General features: G+C 38.3%; 1 protein-coding gene and 3 non-coding genes across 4 annotated transcripts in view; 1 reads left to right on the forward strand and 3 right to left on the reverse strand.

Moving 5' to 3' along the window:
• Positions 1 to 13772: 13772 nt before the first annotated feature.
• Positions 13773 to 27482, reverse strand: part of LOC136263683 (TBC1 domain family member 31-like) — a 51551-nt gene continuing 37841 nt past the window's right edge. The window contains exons 17-23 of the mRNA XM_066058316.1: positions 16499 to 16634; positions 16161 to 16253; positions 15518 to 15775; positions 14849 to 14926; positions 14660 to 14795; positions 14543 to 14608; positions 13773 to 14031 (exon numbers count right to left, since the gene is read on the reverse strand). Coding sequence (XP_065914388.1) covers positions 13835 to 14031; positions 14543 to 14608; positions 14660 to 14795; positions 14849 to 14926; positions 15518 to 15775; positions 16161 to 16253; positions 16499 to 16634 — 964 coding nt within the window. The 3' untranslated portion in view covers positions 13773 to 13834. The remainder of the gene's footprint in view (positions 14032 to 14542; positions 14609 to 14659; positions 14796 to 14848; positions 14927 to 15517; positions 15776 to 16160; positions 16254 to 16498; positions 16635 to 27482) is intronic.
• Positions 21764 to 21845, reverse strand: Trnas-aga (transfer RNA serine (anticodon AGA)). The gene has a single exon. It is a non-coding gene; the product is annotated as a tRNA-Ser (tRNA).
• Trnas-aga (transfer RNA serine (anticodon AGA)) lies at positions 24267 to 24348 on the reverse strand. The gene has a single exon. It is a non-coding gene; the product is annotated as a tRNA-Ser (tRNA).
• Positions 25170 to 25251, forward strand: Trnas-aga (transfer RNA serine (anticodon AGA)). Its single transcript has one exon. It is a non-coding gene; the product is annotated as a tRNA-Ser (tRNA).

The raw sequence follows: 27482 nt of genomic DNA on the forward strand, positions 1-27482 counted from the left end.
CTGGAGTAGTGGGGTTGAATGGGGTAGACCGGCTGAATAGACTAAACTTGAAGTGCACTCTCGAATGGTATTTGTGAAAACTTTGGTGAGCGCTTGGTTAAACTTTCAATACAAAATGTATACGTATGCGCTCATGTGTGCGTGTCCAACCTCCTCTGGCATGGAGCTAGGTATGCCGGCATGAAAATTGCATTCTGTTCCTTCCTGTAAATATACTCACGGTGTGGTGCACCAGATTTATTCGCCACATGATACACTAACGTGTGTATTGATTAACATCAACTAAACTGATTAACATCCAATACCCATGTCACCCCTAGTCTGCCCCACACAGTGACCATCTTCCTGCAGACACAGCCCTACATATACAGGCAGAGACTAGACTGTGCATCAATATATTCTCCTACATGAGAGAGTACAGTGGAACCTCTCTTAACGAACTTGCTGAATTAAGGACAAAATAGAAAAAACCTGCTTAATAAGGACAAAAATTTTGGTCCCAATAGGTCTGGTTGATACATTTTTTACCTCTGAAAGAGGAAAACCTCTATATTACAGCAAAAAGTGGACAAAAATTCTGGGTCCCAAAATGTTCATAATAGAGAGGTATCACTGTATAGTGCGAGCCATATTTATGTGGTTTCTTTCTTACTTCAAGTGAAACATATAGCATGATGTTCACAGCTAGATTTAAAAATCTATCAGTAGTGTTATGACTTTTCATTCACCTGAGCACTTTTTTGCCAAAGGTTAGCATGAGTTATAGATGAAAATGCTGAAAATCTGTATCTTTAATCATCATATACAAGCTATAAGCTACACTGCTAATAGTGGGTGAGTATCTGCACTTCACAAGTGCTTTCATTGCATATGGGTGTGGATGTTGGTTAAAACAGCAACTCATCAATATAGTTAATAGTTAATAATATTAGCTATTTACTAGAGTGATAGCTGATGTTGATGTCACTAATGGAGATAAGTGTCCACATGGATGGAAGAGGATTAATCATCCAGTTGCAGCTTGTAGAGCTCCTATAGTGATGATGATGGATGCTATTCTGCTCAATTCTCAACTAACCAAATTCCTTAGTCGAGTGTACCACAAAAGCACTACTGATGTTTTCCATCCTAAAACAATTCCTGCATGTTGATGAAACTTTTGGCATTCCAAGAAAGCATATTTGGATATATTAATAGGTGAAAGCGAGGTCGGTGGTCATGACAGTTGCCTGTGCGTCATACATGAAGGAACTTCACCACCACCTTTTGTTCATAACTACTATTGTGAGTCAGGATCATTTAAACATCCATGCTCCAAACACACTTTCAGTAGTGACCCAGTCTGGGATGATGGCCCAGTGAGAACAGTTGTTGTTCAGAGCCAAACCTGCCACGGTTCATTCATCAAATACCTAGCTCTGACCAGTGACAAGAATCTCGAGGCCATGCAGAATTTGCCATGATTAAGACTTTTGGAATGAAGGTGTTCTGAGGGTGTTCTGGTGAAAAAGATCAAACTGTATGTATAGTAGCTGATGTGATGACTGTAATTACTGACTCTGTGTAGCTAGTTGTGATTTTTGTCATAAATTTCATTTATTTAGGGATTTGTGTGCTGGTATTATGTAAAAAAAATTGGGCAGTAAAAGCTGGTTAAAACGTTTTTAGTTACTACATGTGAAGATGAAAGACAACTACTATAAGCTACAATAGAAGAAAAGGTGATTGCTGGTGTTTACATGGTAATAGATTGAGAGTAAAATATCATAGTAATACTCAGCTCTAATATGTACAAGTGTAGGGATAAATTTTACATTTGAGTTGGGATAAAAACATAAAAATAAAACACAGTGAAACAAAGGAGGTCAAGCCACATATACAAGACCTGTACCAGCTGACACTTAGTTCTTACTTAAGTAGGGATGAAATGTCCGCTAGTATAGCTTCAGGTGTAGACCACATCAAAGGAAAAAATGGCTAAAGACACATTAATCATGTGATTGTTGTCTATCAGTGATACAAACTTGAGATCACAATTTACAGTTAAGTCATGTGCTAATACCTGTACATTATGTAAACCATCATTACATGTGACCCAGTCTGGGAAAACCGGTCTTATTGCCTATTTAAAAGTATCAGAAAATGGTAGTTTTAAGTATTTGGTGTGTTGTAGCTCGCCAATGGTAGAAACTACATGTACCAAATTGTCACACATTTTACATCAATCGTATTTTACTTTCAAAAGCATCCACAATAGAAGTAACAAACACTGAAGTTTCCCACTACTTCAGATAGTTTTAAACTTGATGTTGACTCTACCAGGTGAGCTTCAAAAAGGGTGGGAGGCGCGGGCCAGAAGCAGGCAAGGGACTATTTTTAAAAGTTATAGAGGAAGGTGTAGGGATTAATTAGGCCAAGTTATGAGCCATTCAGGTATCAAAACTGGCTAAAATGATAGGGTCTTTTATTCAACACCATGGAGCTGTACAGACACACACAGCCATCCCCAGGCTGGCCAGAGCTCATTGGGACCCCAGACCGCTCATACAGATCAACACTGTGCTTGGGAAAAGCAGCCAGCAAAAGCAGATCACTCAAGTCTAACTGTTTGACTACGAAATTTAATAGATTATTAATGTAGCTTTGTGTTCTTGGTGAATAATCAAATCTGCAGTCATGGGCGATAAGACTGGTTTTCCCAGATCCAGTATCTACAAACAGTATAGTATTCTACAGAGCTGAGAAGTCAGCATCAGTAGGTCACTCATGTGAAATATCACAAAAAGCTGTAGTTCTTCTGTCTGTAGGTCACCAAGCTAAAACTGGGAGAATTTGTTCCAATTCACTGATCATGATAGTACAGCAAACACACAAGAGAATACAATAGCATAAAGACACAGTAAATAAGGAACAAGGTTAGAATGGTTATGTAACAGCTACTAGAACACGAATACAATGTAAATGGACTACAAAAATGAACTACTAAAAATAGCATATGCAGTAATTAAAATGTGTGCATGATGAGTTCATTATTATGTCTGTGCAGCTACATAATGGCTTCTGTATAGGTCTGCTACATTGTAACAATGACTTTGCGTGTGAGTAACTATTGGTATGTTTACATAGTAACAATTGGTATGTTTACATAGTAACTATTGGTATGTTTACATAATCTCAACTGCCAGACAGCCAGAGGCTAGTACTGAATGGTATAAAGTACATCAATTTATGGAGCATGCATCAGATTTTACATAGTAGGGTATAGTGTTTGTTTACTTAAGAGCTTGTTACTTCTCATTCAAAGATGTTGGTAATTTATTGTATTATAACAGTGATTCTCACTAAAGAACCGGTAATGGCTACTACTGAGGAGTGTAGTGTGTTTAGGTTTAAATCACCTTTTTACCCTGGAGAATCTTGTGAAGATATCTACAGTAAGAATCTTGCGTCTCACGAGTGGTCAGGATATTACTGATGGTCCGAGTAGGGTGTTCTGTGGCATGACTTACGCTGGATCATCTTGTGAGGACATCTACAACAATAATCCTGAAACTGGTGACAAGTCGGGATACTATCATATTAATAACAACCAGTGGACATATTGTAACATGACAGCAATTGCTGCTGGAATTCTTTCTTCATGTGCCGGTGTGAGAGGAGAATGGAGAAGAATTGCCAAAATTGATATCAGTACAGGAGATGACTGTCCCAGTGGATGGCGTAAAGACACTCACTCTGGCGTTAGTTTCTGTCGTGTGGCCAGTAACTCTAATGGTGCTTGCTCTTCTTCCTTCTTCTCCACTAATGGAACAAGCTACCAGAGGGTGTGTGGTAAAGCAAGAGGATATCAAAAGGGAGGGGTACTTGGCTTTCATTGGTCACATTTTGATCAAACAATAGATGACTATTATGCTGATGGTCTACTAATCACATATAACAGTAGTCCTCGTCGACATATCTGGACATTCACTAGTGGAAGATATGATGACCGCTCTGATTGCTGCAATTGTTATTGTGCCACTCATCCAGGGTATTCCCCTCCTTCCTATGTTGGAACTGACTATTACTGTGAATCAGGAACTTATAATAGTCTCGAGGCAGTTGACTATTATTTTGATGACCCATTGTGGGACGGATCCGGTTGCATCGCTAGTTCTTGTTGTAACAATCCTACCCAGCCATGGTTTTATCAAGAGCTGAGTGAGATCACTGCTAGTGACATAGAAGCTAGAATATGCAGTGGCTACCAATTTACTAGTGGATCACCTTTGATTGATCAACTGGAGCTCTACATTCAGTGAACTTTGTGCTGTTTTATACAATACACTTGTGTGCTTATTTTAACATTCACTTGGAAGTCTTGTACCAAACATTCTTTTACTACACTGTTAAAATTTAGGTGCTACCATAACACCTATAATGTTCTAAAAATGAAGGGGGTGTTGTTGCAACACCCTTGAAAATAATAGCCATCATAAGAGGTTTATAGTCACACCCATCGGGTGCTACTATTTTGTAAACACCCTTAATTGTTCATTGGAACACCCCAAAACAGAGGTCTTACACCTCATGATAGGGTGTAATATTATGACTGTAATTGCATACAATTACTAACACTCTTAGAAGTGTGGCAGAAATACTTGAATGCAATTTCTTTATGGGCCAAGCGATTTATCGGCCCCCATGAAAATAACACCTGTCCTGAACTATCATGCAAGCTAAACACCTGCAGTTTAAAATGAGCAAATAGTTACAACAGTTTCAGATTTTGATACAAATTGCACATCAAGCAAAATCAAACACCACCAGAGGGTAGCCACACTACCATAGTAGTGCTGGTTTTAATGATGCAGGTGGTGTTAAAAGCTCAATGGCAATTTCTGGCCTTGGTAAGGTTGATTGTCTTGAAGAATTGGTGGATGGCCTATTTTAATATTCTGCATCCATGTCTGGATTTCAATCATGGTCTATATTTTCCCACTCCTCTACGTCCCACTTTCCACCCCTTTGTGAGGAACTATGATACTACCTCTGCTACAATAAAAAGTGTATTTGTGAGTATGTGATATGCTCTGAATGTGTTAGCGTGTCCTCCTGTGGTGTATGTGATGTGTAGAATGATAGTTCACATTTGCCTCATTAAATTACAAATGTGAACTATCATCTCCTACACATTATATACTCCATCTAAGTGTATTTTATGCATATCACATTTAGAGCTCATCACATATGCACAAATTGCATTTTATTGTAGTGAGCTAGCTTGTTCATTATAGTCACCAAGCTTGTAATGAGCTAGCTTGCTGATCACATCACCAGTCTTATTGTACAATCATATTGGTAACCATGGAACCCTGTACTTTGAAAACGAGTATATACAAACCAATTGCAATTACATAATAATGATAAAGAACAATGAGAAAAAAAATTTATTAAAACTATGGCATGGGATTATTCCATTGGGAGGAAATGCTGACACTGAAGGGAGTCTATTGTGGTAGATACTTGAGTGCATTCCCCATTCCAATTAATAGTAGCTCTTCAATCCCAAGACTATGGCTTGCGGTGTCAGTGCAGGGTTTTATTAATATAAGATTGTTAGGATGGCCCTGTGGCTATTATTCAAATTCAGGAATCCCCATGGCCAGGTATTTCACTTCCAAGCCTCATGCAATCAGGAGCCACAATTTGTGTTGATCATATCACTGGTCCTATTGTATAATCAAAATAGATCATGGCTTACCAAAATAACCACCGTCATTGGACGGTGGTTGACAAGTGAACTGTACTTCAAATGAACAATAACAGCTTGAGATATCTGTCTCATATATATATATCTACAGCTGTTGTTATTTCAACATCTGTTACATACATTATGGCTTTCAATGTTTATTGTTTTATAATGTATCAATTTACAAACACGTGGCTTTGGGGTGTAATAGCATCTAAGCAAGTTTAAACTTGATAAGGAAAAGCTTGCACTATGTAGCATAATTAGTCCATTTGATGTTTGCACCCTAGATCTATGGACATGTAGGTATCAATACACACCATAAACTTTTATAACAGGTGGACATGTAGAATACTAATAACTTGAGTGCTGTAGAGTATAGGTGCTGTACCACAGGGCTGTTGTCATCTTCCCTGTTTTATATGGTAGAACTCTTGCTACTCCAGATACCTTAAACTTTGTGACCATTCCACAGGCTCATTGAAGTGTCCTGGATCATGAAGTGATGGCCGTAAAGCCATTCAACTTTTAGTTACACAATGGTTATTTCCACTGTTATACTGACCAGTGCTAGATCCTTTCAGTTTATGTAGGCTATAATTATAGTCCTCTGAATAGAATAATACACAATGTCTTGTTTTGTTATCAATGCATGGATCTAGTGTTCTGGTTATCGGTGAGTACAGTGTGGGGTTCCTAAGTGTATATATATCTAATCCAAAACAGCCAAGCTGTAAAAAAACAGTGCGGCCCTCAAAAAGGCTATGGTGAAAAAAGATGTGAAATCCAAGGTGGCGGCCAAGAAATGGCCGTGATGGTAGGTTAATGGTAAAAATTTTAATAATGACAATTCAAGTGAATTTTTAATCTGTCTCATATATCAATTCTTTTGTAGTTTTTAACAGCTGTACATAGCTATTGCATGCATGCATTATGGCTATTATGGCTTTCAATGTTTATTGTAATTATGTTTTATGATGTATCAGCAGGCCTGTGTATCAAAGTACAAACTTGTGGCTTTGGAGTGCAACAGATCTGAAGTTTAAATTCGACAAGGAAATTCAATAACAAACTACTTTGTAGCATAATTAGATGTTTGCACCCTAGACCTGTATACATCTAGGTATCAATATATATTAATACACACCATAAACTTTTATAACAGGTGTAGAATGCTAACAAGAGCACTGTATAGCAGGCAGAGCATAGGTGCTGTACCACAGGCTGTTGAAACATCCTTCCTTTTATATTGATTAAGGCTAGGCTTTACAGCACAAGTACTGAAGATCTGTAGGACACCTGGTCCCACAGCCAGTTTAAAGTTGTTACATCCAGGATAAAGTATGTTTTGAAAAGGTGGAGAAAGGAGATGACTGGACCTGGGCAGCCTCGAACCTGCAGGCATCTGATTAACGCTCAAACTCTTAAAGAGTCTGCCAGGTGGTCAGGATGGTTTCTTCTTGTCAATTGAAGTATATGTATCCATAGGAACTCTAGAGAGTGACTTATTATCTCAAAGTACCCCGAGTGGAACCAAAAACTTTGTGACCATCCCACAGTGTCCTAATTTCAGTGATCCGAATACTATATTGAAGAGATCATGCTGTGTATATTTTTGAGTGATAAACACAACCATGAAGCCATTCAACTTTAATTTTACTGATGGCTGCTATTTTTACTGTTATACTTGTCTAGATTCCTTTTTATATACCGTAAATTGCTTTTTAAATTTCGTGATAAAATTTTTCATGTAAAAATATATTTGCATGATTAATGTGACTGACTGCTTTATTAGAGTAGTTCGATCTTATGTAAAATTTTTCGTGTAAGAAATTTTTGTACACGTTTTCCATATGAAAATTATTTTACAATTATTGTGGTATAGTGTACCAAGGCATGTAATTCCAAAAATTAAAATTTCACAATTTTGATTTTCAGATCAACAACATGTTCAAATATTTGTATACCTATTATAATGGTAACAACCACAAATATGTAGCAATTTAAATATTAATTATATTTTTAAAAACTAACCTTCTATATATTTCGTACAATTTTAGTTGCTGGAAGCTCTCATGGAACGTATTGAATAGGTGCTATTAAAGAGAGGTAATACCTGTTTATCTTATTTTTACAGGTTTTTGAAACATGTAATTTACGTATTTCACATGTTCAAGAATTTTTGATGTGTAGCTACTCATTGTTTTCTGGAAGAAGGCTGTCTACACTAAGCTTGTATTGAGCAGTTTCTTAATTTAGCTTTTGCTTTGTGATTGTGCAGTCAATTTAATGGCTTCAGAAAGGAAATTTATCATGCATACTGCAGCAATACAGACAGGGAGAAACAACATAAAGCAATATAATTATGTAAGCAAAAAGTATTAAAACACTTGTAGAACATATCTAGCTTCATTTACAAAAAAAGTGCGTGGGCAAGCAAGTTGCAAGTTCATGTCTCGACACACTATAGTCTTCTGAATAGAATATGTCCAATCTTTCTATGCATGGCCTAAGAATTCTCTGTGGCTTCAAATTCAGGAACCACCGGGTATTTTTCCCCCAAGCCTCATCATGCAATTGGAAGCCACAATTTGTTGCTGATCACATCACCAGTCTTATTGTACAATCATATTGGTATCCATGGAACCCTGTACATTGAAAACGAGTATATACAAACCAATTGCAATTACATAATAATGATAAAGAACAATGAGAAAAAAATTGTATTAAAACTATGGCATGGGATTATTCCATTGGGAGGAAATGCTGACACTGAAGGGAGTCTATTGTGGTAGAAACTTGAGTGCATTCCCCATTCCAATTAATAGTAGCTCTTCAATCCCAAGACTATGGCTTGCGGTGTCAGTGCAGGGTTTCATTAATATAAGATTGTTAGGATGGCCCTGTGGCTATTATTCAAATTCAGGAATCTCCATGGCCAGGTATTTCACTTCCAAGCCTCATGCAATCAGGAGCCACAATTTGTGTTGATCATATCACTGGTCCTATTGTATAATCAAAATAGATCATGGCTTACCAAAAGAACCACCGCCATTGGACGGTGGTTGACAAGTGAACTGTACTTCAAGTGAACAATATCAGCTTGAGATAGCTGTCTCATATATATATATATATATATATATATATATATATATATATATAACTACAGTAGGCATGAGGCTATTATGCTCCAAAAATTGAGCATTATGCTTTTGAGCAGTTATATATTATGCTTTTGAGATTTGCCCATTATTCCCAAAATTATGCCCAGTTTATTGCTGTATCACACCATTTTCATTGATATTTAAGCTTCAAATAGTAGTGAATTCTTAAGCTGGCTGCTGTATTAGAGTATTTCAATTCAATGTGATTACTTTATTAGAGTAAATAATATTCAGTGTCTGTTCTATTAGAGTTTCTGACTGCTCTATTAGAGTATCTTGATCTTCTTTAACGGAATTGTGCAATCTGCAGATTTTCCTACTGATAAAGCTTTATAATTACCTCAAAATACTAGCATAATTCCTGATTCCCACATATACCTATTATGCCTGAAATTATGCTGGCATAATCGCTGCATCCCTAAACTACAGCTGTTGTTATTTCAACATCTGTTACATACATATGGCTTTCAATGTTTATTGTTTTATAATGTGTCAATTTACAAACACATGGCTTTGGAGTGTAATAGCATCTAAGCAAGTTTAAACTTGATAAGGAAAAAGCTTGCGCTATGTAGCATAATTAGTCCATTTGATGTTTGCACCCTAGATCTATGGACATGTAGGTATCAATACACACCATAAACTTTTATAACAGGTGGACATGTAGAATACTATTAATTTGAGTGCTGTAGAGTATAGGTGCTGTACCACAGGGCTGTTGTCATCTTCCCTGTTTTATGGTAGAACTCTTGCTACTCCAGATACCTTAAACTTTGTGACCATTCCACAGGCTCATTGATAGGCATGAGGCTATTATGCTCCAAAAATTGAGCATTATGCTTTTGAGCAGTGCTCAAAAAATCACCTATTATGCTTTTGAGAATTGCCCATTATTCCCAAAATTATGCCACCATAATTGGCTGATAATGACAGTTTATTCCTGTATCAGCCCATTTTCATTGATGTTTAAGCTTCAAATAGTCTTGAATTTTTAGCTGGTCGCTGTATTAGAGTATTTCATATCAATGTGACTGTTTTATTAGAGTAAATAATATTCGGTGACTGTTCTATTAGAGTTTCTGACTGCTCTTTCAGAGTATCTCGATCTTTTTTAACGGAATTATGCAATCTGCAGATTTTCCTACTGTTAAAGCTTTATAATCACCTAAAAATGCTAGCATAATTCCTGATTCCCACACATACCTATTATGCCCGAAATTATGCTGGCATAATCGCCGCATCCCTACTCATTGAAGTGTCCTAAGTGATCTGAATAACTATATAATTCATATTGAAGGGATCAATGGCGGATCCAGGATGGGGCATTTGGGGCAAATGCCCCCCCCCCCTCCTCGTGGAAGACCCAGGAAGAGCCAGCCATACTTGTGATTAAAATACTAAACTTTGTCAGGCCAAGATAAGTTTAGCTATATAACTCATGAAAGTATGTACATTTTACTAGCACTTATTACAATTTCACCTCAAACTGAAGTAAAGCAGTGACAAACTAGCTGTTAAATTGTTACCCTGCACCTTCGTGCGTACTAAGCGCCTCTAAAATTAATTATCGTGTTGTTGTTTAAGACGTTTGGAGCCTTTTAACACTCCACAACCATCTTCAAAGGCCAAAGTGACAAAAAATCATCAGTGAGACACTACTAAGAGGTGATTATTTGCTGCTTCAAAAATGCAGCAACTAGCAAGAGAATCTGGATCTCCCCAACCACCTACAACTTAGCCTGTTTGTGCCCCTCCCCTTGCTGGCTCCTGGATCCGCCCCTGGGGATGGCCATAAAGCCATTCAACTTTTAGTTTCACAATGGTTATTTCCACTGTTATACTGACCAGTGCTAGATCCTTTCAGTTTATGTAGGCTATAATTATAGTCCTCTGAATAGAATAATACACAATCTCTTGTTTTGTTATCAATGCATGGATCTAGTGTTCTGGTTATCGGTGAGTACAGTGTGGGGTTCCTAAGTATATATATATATATATGTGTGTGTGTGCAGAAAGGCAGTAGCTTTTCTATGGCCTAAGAAATCCCTACTTGGGACTATATTAAAGCCTTTAGAATTAGCAGTAATCAGCCTTAAAATAATAGTACCTTTAGAGGCACTTGTTACATATGAAGAGCCTCCATTCTGACCCCTAATAGGAGTGATGCTAGGATGGCATCAAATGATTAACTAGGTCGTTGGCTATTACTGCAGTGAATGTGAATTGTGTGCTTGGCTACTGCACCTGTTCCGTAAACTGATTTCGGGTGCACACCTTATTTTCAGAGGGGGTTTCAGCTGAAACCATTACACCCTCCTGTATCTGCCACTGATACATGTAGTGCACAGTTTCATTAGGATTACTATGATTAGAATTGCTTTAGAAATCCCTGTGGCTTCAAATTCGGGAACCCCCAGTATATAAGCCTCAGGAGCTACAATTTGTGGCTGATCATATCGCTGGTCCTATTGCATATATAACAGTATTGGAGAACGCACACCTACTAAAATAACCATCATCATTGGACAGCAGTTGACAAGTGAACAGTATCAGCTTGAGACAAATGGCTGATTGTGGTTCTATTTTTTACTGACCAACATTAAAGCATGCAACCTATATAAATATCTGTCTCATACATCTAAATTCTTTTAAAACAGCTGTTGTTATTTAGCTGTTACATGCATATGGTTTATAATGTTTATTGTAACCAAATGCATCAGTTTACAAAGTGTGGCTTTGGAGTGTAATAGCATCTAAGCAAGTTTAAATTTGATAAGGAAATTCAATAACAAGCTACTTTGCAGGCCCGTAGCCAGGGGGGGTTCGGGGGGTTCTGAAGAACCGCCCTCTTGGAAAAAAGGTCCACAATTTCAGCAAAAAGCTCCACACTTTTAGCTAAAAAGGTCCATAATTTAACCAAAAAGGTCCACGGCAATTTTAGTATAAAAGTCCAAATTTTCAGGAGCAAAAGTCCATTAGCTACAGTTTGCGAGATACCATTAATAAGAAGCTGAATTAAGTGCTCTGAGTAACTCATTCAGTGCTTGTATTAAATGCAATGCAAAATCGATATACTCTAATAGAGCAGTCAACCACTCTAATAGAACAATCACTCTAATGGAACAGTCACAGTACAATTATACTTTCTTTTAAAAGCTACTTAATTTACATGTAGATTAAAGCTGAGCTTTCATTAAAATATAAGACTTTGGTGGACAAGCCCCTTCATGCAGAGTGCACGAATAGCATCCATGCTTCAACTTCATGCAATATGTAAATTTCATTGTTTAAGACACCCTTTGTTCTGCTCCACTGCCCCTGTTGATCATGGGAGAGTACTCAATCTTTCCCATTCTTATTCACTGTGACGTTCCAATATATTATATTTAGACACATGTATGTGCAGATGGTACAATTACAGTAGCAGTAGAGATCTTTTTCCAGATTATTATTTTATTATTATTATTATTATTAAAGCTTTACAGTGGCCTGCACTGAAGGTCTGACAGCAACATGTGCTGCAGCCTTTGGATTAACCTAACCTAACACACTGGAACTGGAGACTTAAAGATTACATGGCCTAGCTAACAATAAGGTGAAACAGAAAAGGGTCAAAGAAAGGAAAAAAATCCCTTCTACCCCAGGATTCGAACTGCAGGCCACCCAATGTCTAGTCCAGCGCCACACTCAGTCTCCTCCAGGAGATATCATCCATACAGCTGGTCTTCAGCTTACCTAAAAAAAGTGTTATTTTTATTGACTGAAATGCCATTAAATTCAACCTTTTAGTATCTATTTTCAAAAAATTTCCTGGGGTATGCCCAGGGCCGCCCACAGGGGGGGCAACTGGGGCATTTTGCCCCGGGCCCCAGCCTCAAAGGGGCCCCAGGAGGCCCCATGAAGGGCCCCCTGAATACCTGTTTAAAAAGATCGATATACTCTAATAGAGCAGTCAGATCTAAATACTCTAATAGAGCAGTCACAGTATTCTTCAGAGGAGCAGTATAGCAAGCTTATAGATAAGGAGATATGGTTGGTGACGGGTAGTTATTGTCATTGCCAGCAGGTTGTGACCTTTCTTTTATTTTTGGTCTTCACCTTACAACTTGGGTCAAGGGCCCCACTTTAACTCTTTGCCCTGGGCCCTTTAATTTCTCTGGGCGGCCCTGGGTATGCCCCCAAACCCCCCTAGTTTCAGCATGCTTTGCATGCTGGGTGCACACACCATAATATAATCTGAATCATGTCATATAAAAAGGTCCACTTTTCTTCTAAAAGAACCTACCCAGATAAAAGTCTGGCTACGGCCCTGCTTTGTAGCATAATTAGTTCATTTGATGTTTGCACCCTAGACCTAGACATGTAGGTATCACAATACACACCATAACAGGTGTAGAATACTAACATGAGCACTGTTTAGAGCATAGGTGCTGTACCACATATGCAGGCTGTTCCCTGTTTTATAGTAGAACTCCTGCTACTCTAGATACCCTAAACTTTGTGACCATCCCACAGTGTCTTTGAAGTGTCCTACTTTCAGTGATCCGAATAACTTCTGTATTGAGCTATGATTATGAAGGTATTGAGTGATAAACACAACTGTGAAGCCATTCAACTTTTAGTTTTACAATGTTGGTTATATTCACCATGCCAGTGCTAGATTCCAGGCTAGTCCAATGAATAGAATAGTGTAAAAATAAATGGTGTACTGCCAGTAACAAGATTTTTTATTAACATCCCAAGGTGTAATCATTTGGCACATTTGGATGAGTGGCTTTGAGTCACACAGTACATGTATTAGTTTTGAGACAGTCTATTTCCATGTATTGCAGCACTGTCTCTTACGTAGGCTGTTACTTTATAATTGTTAAGGTATTACCTCCCCACTATTATTAACTCTTGGTATTACACATACACATTTTACACTGTAATTATATAATCATGTATTATGATCTGTGGTGGGTGTTACTACACTGTTAAATGGTTCAGTACTGAGTGAGGTGCTATAGTTAGCACTACTGTCTCTTGACTGCTGTAGTGACTGTTGTAATACTCTCTGTCGTAGGTTTCTTACACGAGACAGTAACTCTGCTTCTTGTCTGTCCAGTGTCTCTCTTCTCCTCACCCAACTAGACACTACACACCATATAAAAACACAATACTGAATACAGTAGGACATTGATTGCCCCAAAACTAGAAGTAACATTTAGAGTATTTTGTGTGTTCTATTAGAGTAGTCCAACCAAATCCTTTAATAAATGAGTGGGCATCATTTATTCCAAATAACTGAACACTTTTGTAATTAAATTGAGACACAGGTGTTCAGGTCCTGAGCAATTGTATCTACATAGACATTAAGATTCTTTCTGGGTTACCCAACGAGATAACATACAAATGTACGTATGTATTTGATTACAGCCTTGAGACATACACTGTACATAAGTATATGAAGTGTGCTACTATGTATTAAAGGCCTTCTCAATTTACATAAGTAGATATCAGAATTACTGAATCACTCACAAAACTATGGTGGATAAAAGGTCTGATACGATGTAAGCCAGTAACAAAAATTAAGGCAGTATGGGTTACTACTTCTTAACAACCTGCTAGGCCTTCTTTATAGATTGTGTAAATAATGATTAGCTACCTGACAAATCAGTTGAAGCTGGTTCTTCAGCAGATGCCTCTGTGACAGCATTTGATTTAGTAGTGTCTACGAAGAACAGTAGTGGCACAGGAGCAAAGAAAGAAAGTATCAGCTTACCTGTACTAGTAGTTGTGTCAATATTGAGATGTTCTTGTCCTAGTTGAGATATTTTTCCCATTCTTCTGTTGTCATCAACCACTTGGTCCATCCTGGTAGACAGTAGCTGTTTACCACGTTCCTTTAGTACTGTGTACTGTGTGTACACATGATAGAAACTATTGGGAGACTGTTTATAGTTATGGTTACCTCTTCATCCTTCAGGCCTTCTGCTAAACTGTGTATCTGTTTCTGCTTAACTGAAATTGCTTGTGATTTCTGTAGCAACTGTAAATTAAGATATTAATTGACTGTTAATGACCATATGTACATGCACTAGATAAAGTGTTCTATAACAATTTTTAAACATTTATATTAAGTTAGTGTATCATATGGTTATAAATAGTATGAAAAAGTAATAAAGTTTCACAAAACACTCCATCTAACCACCACTTTCAATGGAACACCTCCATGTATGCATAAACACGTTTTCATGTTATACAAAGTATTACATGGCTTCACAGAGCTAGAGTGCATAGTCCCTTTAAGTACAGTGTTTAGTGCAATGTTGGGTCTAGGTGCTTGGTTGGCAAGCTATCGAGTACTAAAAGTTTGATTTGTCTCATGATTTTGTTCCTTGTTTCCTTATTCTAGTCTCACCAGTATAAACAGAAATAAACAAAACTGCTGGTATTCAATCAAGTCCCATCTTGATATTAATTAGACATGCCATCAACCTAGAAACTTAACTCATCTAAAAATACAGTAAACTATGCCAGAGAATGTTAGGAATTATTACTTTGACAATAAGTTTTATGCAATAGTTAAAGTTTCAACTATATGTACATGTCTATATACAGTTGCTACTACCAAACTTACATTGTCGTTGTTCATTTCTCTTTGGAGATCATTTAACTGCTGCAGTGCTTCCATTTCATGCTGCATCTGAAGGTTGGCCTGTCTTAATTGAGTCTTGCCAAGTTGTGACTGTGCACCCAGTAGCCCTGCCTTGTCTCCAGCTCCACCCTCCTCCAAGGCTCTCTCCAGCAGCTCTCTCTCCAGCTCCTCCTGTTGACCATGTGCTACAGTATTAGCACGCATGAGTTGTATGGCTTCTTCATGTTTGCGGAGTAGCTCCTACAGTGTGAATATATGCAGAAATGATGCATTGTGTGTTGTGTATGTCGCACATAGCATATCAAAGAAGGGAACAACTTTAAAACCACACATACACATCAATTGTTGCTTTTGCTCTTGCTTTGTTTATACTCTAAAAATTACTGTGTGCAAGTAGTATATGTTTGTTTGTAAGTGCGACTATGCATTATTCGAAGTTATACTTTTCTTCAATCAATGCTGCCCATCACAAAATTGATAAGACAAAATGCAGCAAACATAAGCCACAAATATATATTAGCAGACACCTCATGTAGTACTATTAATTCTACATACATATTGTAAGTACACACATACACTGACACACAATGATGTGCTTATGCAGCCTCAGTTTGTGAGTGCTTACTTGTTCTAGCAGAGCTTTTTGGGCATCAAGTTCCACAGCCTTGATGTCAGCATCATCCAATGCTATCTTTGTTTCTTCTTCTCGAAGTAAAATCTGTTGAGGGAAGGAACAAGCAGTGAGCTACAAAACTGTACGCTGTATGCACTTATATATTGTGAAAACCAGTAACAGTAACTGTAGAGCTGAGGTGTTCTTGACACAAGTGGACAATAGCATGATACACAGGTGTCAGTTATGCATACATTGTCATTCTGCTGGTGAATTTAAGTGAAGTCTTGAACCATTAGCGATGTTAAGTGATTACTACATCTATGTATGTACCTAAACATCTCACACACCTTACGCTTAATTTCATCATCAAGCCTTTTCAATTCTGCTTCTTTCACTTGTTGGTGATGCTGCATAAAACGTTGTCTTGCTCCATCTAGCATTTTGAGTTCCTTAACACGCATCTCTCTCTTCATTGCCTGCAATCTATGGATGTAAAATGTTCACAGCAAGTAATCATACAGTATATTACACACATGCATATGTGTATGTACAGTGTACAGTATAAGCACACACAAGTGACACAATAAATGTGTACATACAAATATTGTAAGTTTGTTATCTGATCACAGCTAGAAGTATGCAAACAAAATTCTAAATGAAAAAAATGTCCATCAAACTTTGGAAATCAAACAAACAAAAAAAGGTAGTACGTAGTTGGCAGGATTTGAACCTCTGCGGAAGACCCCAATGGATTTCAAGTTCATCGCCTTGACCACTCGGCCACCACTACTGTTACATACTAACTGTACAGTTTTTGTGTTATGTACCGTATGTGTGGTACATTTGGCAATCATTAAATTTGGCGAATTGGAGAAGAATGGAAATTGGCGAACATTTAGTTTGGCGAATTGGTGAAGAAAGGAAATTGGTGAACACTAATTTAGTTTAACGAAACATTTCACGGTCGCTTCTCACTTGAGAGTACGAGAGTGAACAAGTTGTTCATGGTCATCATGTTTATAAAAGTGTGTGGACGCCGTTTACCGGAGAAGAATTAATTTGCCACCAGAAAAGTGGAAACAGAAGTAATCCATTTACAGTGGCAGTATTGAAACCAGCTACCTCGGATTCATCCATGGTTGTCAGCCACGTGCCCCGAAAGATTTCTGCTGCTTGCAGTGTAATTTTGGAGTTGGGGGGAATAATTCGTTGTACTATAATGGGACCAAGACAGTACTCGACAGATTTAAGACAGGGAGGCCTCGATGTGCCATGTAAGCTAACATTCACTGGTGTTAACCCCTACCTGTCCAATGTGGCAAGTCTTGTCAAGCACTTTGAAATTCCAAAAAAGAAAATTATCAGTAGATGGAGAACACAGTGGTAACAAGGAAGAATCACATCCTAGTAAAAAGCAAAAAGATGTTGTGGCTCAAGAGCCAGAGGTTTTTTGTGTAGAAGATGTTCCAATAACAGATGAGCGAGATGGTGATGAATCACAACAAAATGATCAGTGGGTCAATTTCAATAGGAAAGTGCTCAGTATTGCAGATAGAGAAACTATTGTGAAAGGTGGGTGATAATATTCATAAGGTGTGTCATATAAAACATTTTATTACAGGGTTAATGTTGAATGATAAGCATATCAACTATTCACAGGAGATTCTTAAAGCCCAGTTTAAAAGTTCTGGTATTGTTGGATTACAGTCTACATTATTTTTCAGTAGTCAAACCAGTACGGTATCCAGTGATAAATACCTGCAGATCATCCACTGTCGACAAAATCATTGGATTGTGGCATCGTCCATCACATCTTACCCAGTAGTCTCCATATATGATTCGCTATATGAGTCAGTTGATGAGCCAACATTAAATAAAATAAAGGAACAGTTTGGAGCACATATCACTGTTAAGATAGCTGCTGGTAGTCCCAAACAAGAAGGTTTTGTGGATTGTGGGCTATTTGCTATAGCCACTAGCATTTCACTAGCCTATGGAAAGCAACCATCAAAGTATTTGCAAACTTTTAAGAGAACACATTTGATTAATTGCATTGAGAATTGCATGTTTGTTGAATTTCCTAGTGTTTGTTGAAACTTTATTCTATTAGTGCTGAACAAAACAATATTTCTACACATATCTATAAGCACAACTACTGTATAATACATAGTTATACAACGGCCACGAGTGCTCTGCCTGATATAAACGCACGAGCCTGAGGGCCGTTAGGCCCGAAGGCAAGTGCGTTTATACAGGCAGAGCACGAGTGCACGTTGTATAACTGTTATGTACCACTCACCTAATAGGTGGGGAGAGTCTCACAAGACAGCTGTAACACTTATAAAGGCCAGGTTTCTAACATCGATTGTGGGTAACCAAGCCGGACGTTGCGATGACGTTCCCTTGCAGTACTGCAGCCACCTGAGATATTGAAAGCTAGTACGCTATGGGTTATATCACTAACCTGCATTCGCTGTTCGACTCTCATCATGTAGTGCTCAGCGTCCCATATAGACTAAGCACCAGACTAATCGCCATAGTGATTCTCTCGAGCGAAAAAAAGCAGCTAAATAGACGGTTTGAGTAAACAAAACCTAACTACTAAACGATACTAGTATAATTCTTACTATTCACACTGGCTAAACTCGAATCTGGTGGCATGACAAAACTGGTTACCACAATCGAACGTAAAGGTTAGTATTATTTAGAATATATTGGTTTTATTGAGTCATTGTCGAAGTGGACTACAGTTTAATCTGGGCTAAGATGGCACCAAACTAGTAAGGTGTATACGTACGTTTATATATATGTAGACTAGAGTTGTGGCCACCCGCGTTGGCTTTTTCGATCGCCATTGGCTGCTTGTAAACATTATACGTATTGGTGACGTTATGGCCCACAATCGACCTTTACATGTCAGGCTATAAAAGAATTCGAGTGATCTGTGAAGTGTCTTTCCACCTATTAGGTGAGGTGTCGTAGTGGTCTTCGCCACTGGCACTTGTGCTTATGCTGCACAAAACCGCAGCCAGTGCAATATGTGTATATTGCACTGCGGTCGGTGCATTATAACTTATAATGCACTCGTTGTGGTCTACAAAACCGCAACCAGTGCGTTATAAGTTATAATGCACTCGCTGCGGTCTGCAGCAGTGCAATATACAAATTATGGCACTGGCGGTGCCTTTGAGCTGCCCACGCAGAGTGGTACATTACTACTATAAGTATGTGGCAGTACTTTTACAGTTTAATGGCATCCAGTATTCCAGCCTCCATTTACTACCATCTGTGGCTTTGTTTCCATCTCTTTCCATGCTTCCATAATCCACTTAGCACTAGGGATTTTCACCACCCCAAGGTTTACATCGACTTTGACTTCTTTAACTGATGACGTCTTCAACTGCTTGCTGACTTCCTTAGCATACCATGATTGAAAATTAGCCCTAAGGCGATCCTTCATGGGCTTGTTAATTGCAATACCCAGTGGCTGCAACTTGTCAGTACAATTGGCAGGAATTTGTACTGTACAAATGTTGTGAGTAGCACGCAATGAAAAAATTGCATCAGTAGTCTGCCCACGGAATCCATCATAGATGGCAAGTGCAGGGTAGTTGACTTGTAAACCCAATTCTTTTCTTTTACGGTTGACAAAAGGAATAATGATTTTCTTGAGATATCGCTTAATTGTATCCTCATTAGACCAATGATTGTCGGTATGCCAGATATCCCAACCAGGTGGAAAAGTCACATCAGGATGGCACCTCATCGTTTTTCCTTTATAGATCAGCTGGGGTGGGAGGTATTTGCCCATTGCATTGGCTGCCAACACGGCAGTTATTTGTCGCTTATCATCAGAGCGTGCAATTGGTACCACTTTGGCTCCTGTTTTGTGCATCGTCCAGTTCCCAGTTGGAATAATTGACAGCCCAGTTTGATCCCAGTTACATATTAAATCACTTGGGATGTTCCTCATCACTGCTACTGCAGCAATATCAGCTAAAAACACCTCCTTAATTTCATCAAATTCTAAAATTGTAGTTTTCCTTGCTGTTGAACATTTTCTCTTCACGTATCCCATTCGATCTAATATAGCCCTAGCCCAACTTTTGGTGATATTAATATGACCACCATAAAAATGTCCATCATGCCACCTAAGCTTGGTTACATCTCTTGCTGCCACAATCCCTTCCACTGCTGCCATCACTACAGTTGCATTAACAACAGTGCCCGTCAATCTAAGAAACTTGATATACTCTTGGACAGCAGCGTCCATTTCCTCACCAAGTTTCAAGGGCCTTTCCCTCTGCTTTGTCTCAAGAGTTTCTACTGTCACTGCTTCTCCTGCTTTCTTTGGATCCTTAGATGTTTCTTCACAAGCTTCACTTAACGTGTCTAAGTATTTTGACTTTAACCCCCTGGCTGTCGATTCATTGATTGGGATCTTCCACAGTGATCTGAAACAAGTTGCAGTTTTAGTCAGACCATGGTCCACAGCATATTTCCCAATTTGAGCTCTCTGTCGTTTGGAGTAAGTGTTGTACTTTCCTCTATCTGTGGACTTTGACAATTCCATAGCTTTGGCTACAGCTTCGTTGGCTATTTTAATTTCCCTGGACACAGGTAATACCAGTAATTTCTTGTCATCTTTGTCCTTGCTCACCCTCCTAAAGTACTTGTATAACACCATGTGCTGTGGAACGTGGATTCACGTGGTGACAGTAGTTAAGGTTTGGTGGTGATTTTAATTTGGCAATTGGCACAGAATTCGCCAAACCGCCAAATGTACCACGCATACAGTACTCTATGTACCTGCAGTGCATGTGTATTCACACCTATATGTGACCTAATTTTAGAAAACCATTGATATCCACACAATTTTCAAAATTCATTTTATTTATTCTTTGTTTTCTACAGGGACAAAGGAATGGACTAGCTAAGTTTCAGCTTCATAAGTTAAGCAGCGTTGGAAATACAGCACTAGACAGCCAGACGAGCAAATAAATTGATACAGTGTATGTACAGAAGCTATTGAGAAAAGAAACTACAGGCACTTACATAAACCATCATAACTTACTGATACAACAGCGTAGGGAATTAAAGCTTGGCCCATTGTGTTCGTCATGAATTTGTGCATCCACAAAGGTATAGTTTTTGCCCCAGGCATGCTTCTATGTTCGAGAAGGAAGACAAATTCACTGAAAAACCATCGTCGCTAAATTCTTTTGTCAGCACAATGTAAACAAACATCTGTATCTTTGAAATCCTTTCGTGCATGAAGATGAAACAAAGATTTTTGTACTCCCTATGAACAGGCGAACATGATGATGCCAAGGATTTATCCATTGGAGGCTTAATTTGCCCACCAGTTAGGCAATAAAAACTTGCACAATTTTTTTTCTGGAGCTTGCATTTTTACCCATAGTTTTAAAATGTGTTTTATTGCAAAAGTACTATTGTGTGTAGATCGACAGTTTTCCAAAATTTGGTCAGATATGATGCAAGAAATTTTAACTAGTAAAACATCTTTTTGTATGGATGAAGTATTACGTACACACAGCTTAACTGCTCTCAAATACTGTTAGCAAAAAAAATGTAAACAAAAAGAAACCAATAGTAGTTGGCAGGATTTGAACCTGCGCGGGGAGACCCCAATGGATTTCTAGTCCATCGCTTTAACCACTCAGCCACAACTACTGACACAAAAATAACACAACATACTTGTGTTAAGTAGAGGTGTACCGATAATTGGATCAGCTACAATATTGGCCACCAATATGGTAATTTATTACAATATCAGTATCGGTACAGAACAGTAGGATCAGGACCGATATCGCTATCAATATATAGTTGCAATATTTGTACATAAATGGATTGTATATTAGTTTTCTATGTTATCCATGTGGCTGCTTAGTGCCAGTGATTTATTGTTCTCTCTACAACAAGCGCTACACTATGACAAGCCATATAAACACACACGATTCTAGTGTTTGTTGCTGGAAAGCTTATCAGCAGTTATACAGTACCTTTGTAATAAAAGAAGAGTCACAGATAACCAAGGAAACTTGCTGTACCAGCTTTCTCACAAGCCATTAAAATGCAGAGTAATGCAGAAATATCTGTTTAAGGCTTCGGGGGAATATACATTAAAATGTTTGTGGGTGCCTACCACCACAGACATAGTATAGCAATGAATATTTGCACATGTTGTACACTTTAGTTTGCTTAAAACTGGAATGCAAATATCGGATCAACTATCAGATATCGGCTTCCTTTGGTAGCATCAATATCGGATATCGGTACATGCCAAAAAACCATATCGGTTCACATCTAGTGTTAAGTACTGTATCTGCCAATAGACTGCATGCACACAATATAATCATTATAATAAGCACTGTACATCAGGGTCAAAACTAGGTTGGTTACCTGGGTCATTCGGGTCAATCAGGTCACATTTTGTCCTGGTAAATAGAACATCCTGGATTGGATTATGTGTGAAATGAATTAATTAGTGTGGAAGTATACTAGCCATAGTTTAGCTCTGCTGCAGCCCAGCTTCTTTTGTGAGCCACACCCACTTATCAGGAATGTGTGATACTGTCTGTAGGCATATGTGAAACCATGCTAATTTATCAATAAGGTTTGTTGAAGTTTGTAAGTCACACCCACCTATAGTAAACATGTTTTTGCTGTCTGTAAACCTGTAAACTTACGTATGTGGGACCACGTCCATCAACTGATTGTTAATTATATAATCTACCTGTTTAGCTACCTGTTTACGCTTAATACGGTAGTGCAGCACCAAAACTGTAGCTTTTGGCATATACCTTGGTTTTAATTAGATCCAGGTCTGACCCCATCATCTAGGAAATAACTCAAGGTAATGGGGGGAGGGATGGCGATGGTGTAAAGGTCTCTGTGTGTACACAGCATCTCAAGGGATATGGGGGCATGCTCCCCCAGCTGTAGACTCCCTCAGATTGCTTCTAGCAACAATAGTGACCCAGATTCAACTCTGCTGTACATATACAGTAAGTACAGCTTAACTGTTGACAGTTCCAGACACTCAAAAGCTCACAAATACATAATGTTGGGTGCCAGCCTGTATGTACTTTCAGATAGTATACTGAAATATAGTGTTGGGCATATTTTACAACTGGTAGTATTACTAATGGGATAAGATTGTGAGAGATAATGCGAACTTACCATATAGTGCAAATATTTGACTAGTCTCATGCAGCCAGACCACTATTTCAGCGCTAGGGCTTATTGATTGGAGATTATAAGCGCCCGCGCTGAAAAGGGTCTGGTACACTTCCAATAGGCCAGTTGTGACAGCACCTGGTAGGAATTTGAGGTGTTGATAGGCTAATTGCTCGACGAGTATCTAATTATAAGCACTGGCGACTTTGAATCAGTCAACAGTCTCGAAGTGTTAAATGAGATGCTGTCACAACTGGCCTATTGGAAGTGTACCAGACCCTTTTCAGCACGGGCACTTATAATCTCCAATCGATAAGCCCCAGCGCTGAAATAGTGGTCTGGCTGCACGAGACTAATATTTGACCTGAAATCTGACAACAGAGTACTTTTAAATGCTTCAATATTTGTGTTGTGGAACAATGTATAGTTTGGCTGTTAAGCACACATATATATTAAACGCCTATTATTTGTTAAGCACACACTTGCTTCTTGTACTTACGTAATCATGGTTGATAAGCACATGTAGACAAACATGAAGCTCCAACACGAGGTATAAGTATACAGAAGAAGAAATGCTAGAGGTTTGTCAATAGTGAAGGTACACGACCAAAAATAATGTGTCTTTCACTAGCTAATGGTGTTCTGCAGTATGCTTCACACAAACTGCACTCCAAATATTGGTGGCATACATAGTGACTACAGATCACTCCACCCCAACAGAGTGAATTCAGAATACCCACGACTAGGTTGTATATTAGGCAGCTTAACAAATATGTTAATTATAATATCTTTTATTAAGTGGAGATGTTCTAAACATAGTAATTTTTGTGCTCCATCGGTAATAAAAAGCAATCAGACTATTACAAGGTCTTAAAATGTTGGAAAATGCTGTTGACAAAAAAAGAAAATTAAGATCGTAGTTGGCAGGATTTGAACCTGCGCGGGGAGACCCCAATGGATTTCTAGTCCATCGCCTTAACCACTCAGCCACAACTACTAAGTTGCAAGAGAAAGAAACTACTGATCATTTGAATGTACAGTGTATGTACGTACTTACGTAATATACATACTGCATGTTTGTAGTAGTAAGCACATGGATGCATGTACGTACACACGTTCTTGTAGCAACATTTAATTCACTTCACGGTAAATGTTTATAGCTTACAAAACTGCAATGAATGTACGTATCCCATAACTACTCCATGTTGTATATTAAACAAGCACAAGGAAAAGTTTTACATTTGACTAGTTACCATAAAAAATGCCAATCACTACAATCAGTCCACTTAATATGAAAATTATGGATGATCCTCATGACAGCTAGCACAGAAGACTTACCATGTCACCCATAAATCAATACCTCCGCAGTAGTGGAGGAAGAAATTAGACACAATGAAGTACTGTAAGTCCATTATGTATGTATTGTAGCTGCAGTGGTAGGCAAAAATGCACGACTTGGGCCAAAGCAACATCAAACAGTGAAGAAATAGTGACTCCCAGTGCATGCATAAACATTCACTGATCAAATACAGCAGCCACACATGTGTGCCTATTTATCTATCCATATCTCTGTAATGTGTATTTGAGGTTGTTTATGCAGCTCTGTGTGTCTGTCTGCGTGTGGCGCGCGCGCGCGAGTGTGTGTGTGTGTGTGTGTGTGTGTGTGTGTGTGTGTGTGTGTGTGTGTGTGTGTGTGTGTGTGTACATGACATGGGCAGTGTCCAACAGGATCAAAAACAGGAGTACGTGTGTGTCCATTTATAATGAAGTTTGTAACATGCATACATAATGCAAACAAACAGATTGTAAGCAACATTAGTAGTTGTGGCCGAGTGGTTAAGGCGATGGACTAGAAATCCATTGGGGTCTCCCCGCGCAGGTTCAAATCCTGCCAACTACGAAAGATTACTTTCTTTTTTCACAGAGTGTTTTCATACATCACATCTTCTGCTCATTTTGATGCTATTTTAGCCCAAGTTTACACAGCTACGTATGTAATGTGTTATTTAAAGGACACAATAGGAAAAACCTCCATTCTATGGACAAAGATTTTGGTCTCAACACCATATAGTTTTACCTCTGAAGATGAGAACTTCTACACTGCAGCAACCTGGGTACCAAAGTGTCTGGTTCCACTGTATAAATTGTGACCAGATCTGCAAAAATCCGACACAATAGTGCATTTTTCGAATTCCTGTTTATTAAATATTTATAATCTACTTAGCCAAGTGTATTCTCTAGCAAAGTTTCAGCCTCATGTGCCAATAACTTTCGGAGTTACAGCCCTACAAAGTAGCAACAACAGAAAAATCGATTTGTACAGCAAGTATTGGGAAAATAAATTACAGGCGCTTACTAAAACGGCTGTAACTTACGAAAGGATGGACGTACTGGGCTGAAATTTCCACCATCGTGTTCGCCATGGATAGGGGAATCATTTACTGGGTAAGTTTGTCCTTTTATCGCCTTTCTTCACTGGATACAAAGGCTAAATTCGTGAAGAAAAATCGATTGCATATGATCACTTCAACGTCACGTAAACAAACGCTCATAACTGGCGTATCCTTGGGTCTACTGGAACAAAACAAAGATTTTCTAACTCCTCTTGAGTAGGCAAATAAGATGATATCCAGGTCTTTATTCTTAGTCCCTTCCTTCACTAAGAAAGAGGTGTTCAAAAACTTTATGAAATTTTTCAATACTACGCAAATATGCTTTATACTGGAAATTTAGGCTTGCACTATTGTGTCGGGTTTTCGCAGATCCGGTCACAATTAGTCAAATAGCCTACAATACACACCTAGACTCCTTTGCATAAAATACTGTACACAATACCTACTATGTAACAACACCATGTCAACAGCACAATATGTATTGTATGTCAGTCACAATTTCTATCCCACTGTGGACCTGTGAGAAAACTAAATGTCTGTAAATAAAACCTTCACAACGATTAGTAAATATATTATGTAGAAAATTGCTCAGTATAAGGCAAAGATCCACCATGTATGCATCTACTAAAAACATATATTATGTGACTACATGGTTCTGCAAAATCCTGCCTTATTAGCCTTTCTGATCATGTGACTTCAAGAAGATATATTATCTGCTTGAAACTTTACAAGTACACAAATTTTTTGGATTTTTCAACTAGAGTAGGGACCATAGCACATCAATAAAAATTACTGAAATGAGTAGTGCACGATATTAAAACAATAAGAAGTGTTATATCCCTACTGTGCTCATGATACCATAATAAAAATGCACAGTAGGGATATAACACTTCTTATTGTTTTACTGTGATTTAATATCATGCATTACTCCAGCTTGTTTCAGTACTTTATATCGATGTGCTATGACCCCTACTCTAGTTGTTTTTTTTTGTGTACTTGTTTGTTAACTTTCTTTGTAAAATAAAATTATCATGACTGGTGAACCCACGCATACCGCATCAAAAAAAAGAAATGGCACGGCACACCACAGCTGCCAATTATCATCTGAAAAGTGAAGAATCCATTATGCTTCGTTGTCAGCTATGTTCAACCCTTTACACAGCACTATGAATCAAGAACTGTTCGAACAGCACCTCTGCAATCAAAGTAGCCACTACAAAAAATACTGATGATTTCCATTACGAAGGGAAGCCATGCATCATGCACTACCGCTAAATCGACACCTTTCACTGTCAACAAAGATGATGGGACACAAAAGAGGACACTGGTAAGTCCATGAAGAATGTATTATACGTACTGCGGTATGCCAAAAGCTGTTGAAGCAACGTCAAACAGTGAAAAAATCAAGCCCATAGCTTAGCCGATATCAAGTTACACTTGTCCGAAGGCATCAGTCAGTCAGTCAGTCAGTAGAAAATTTTGTTTAATTTTTTTTTAAATTCCGTAGCAACTTGTTGAAAGTGTTTCGAGTCGATCTGAAGGTTTGTTTGGATTAGTTTTACCTAACCTATACTGCTTCATCGTCGTCAGGGAAAAGTGAGGCTGGTTTTGTGTGATGTTTTTTCAAGGGCCATGCCTACACCTTTGTGGTCCCTACTATACAGTATGGTAGTACTGTATGATAGACAAAATGTGCTATGATGGATATTCATTCTGACCAAATATCATATTAATAGAC

Source organism: Dysidea avara, chromosome 8, assembly GCF_963678975.1.
Source record: "Dysidea avara chromosome 8, odDysAvar1.4, whole genome shotgun sequence".
NCBI classification, from domain to species: domain Eukaryota; kingdom Metazoa; phylum Porifera; class Demospongiae; order Dictyoceratida; family Dysideidae; genus Dysidea; species Dysidea avara.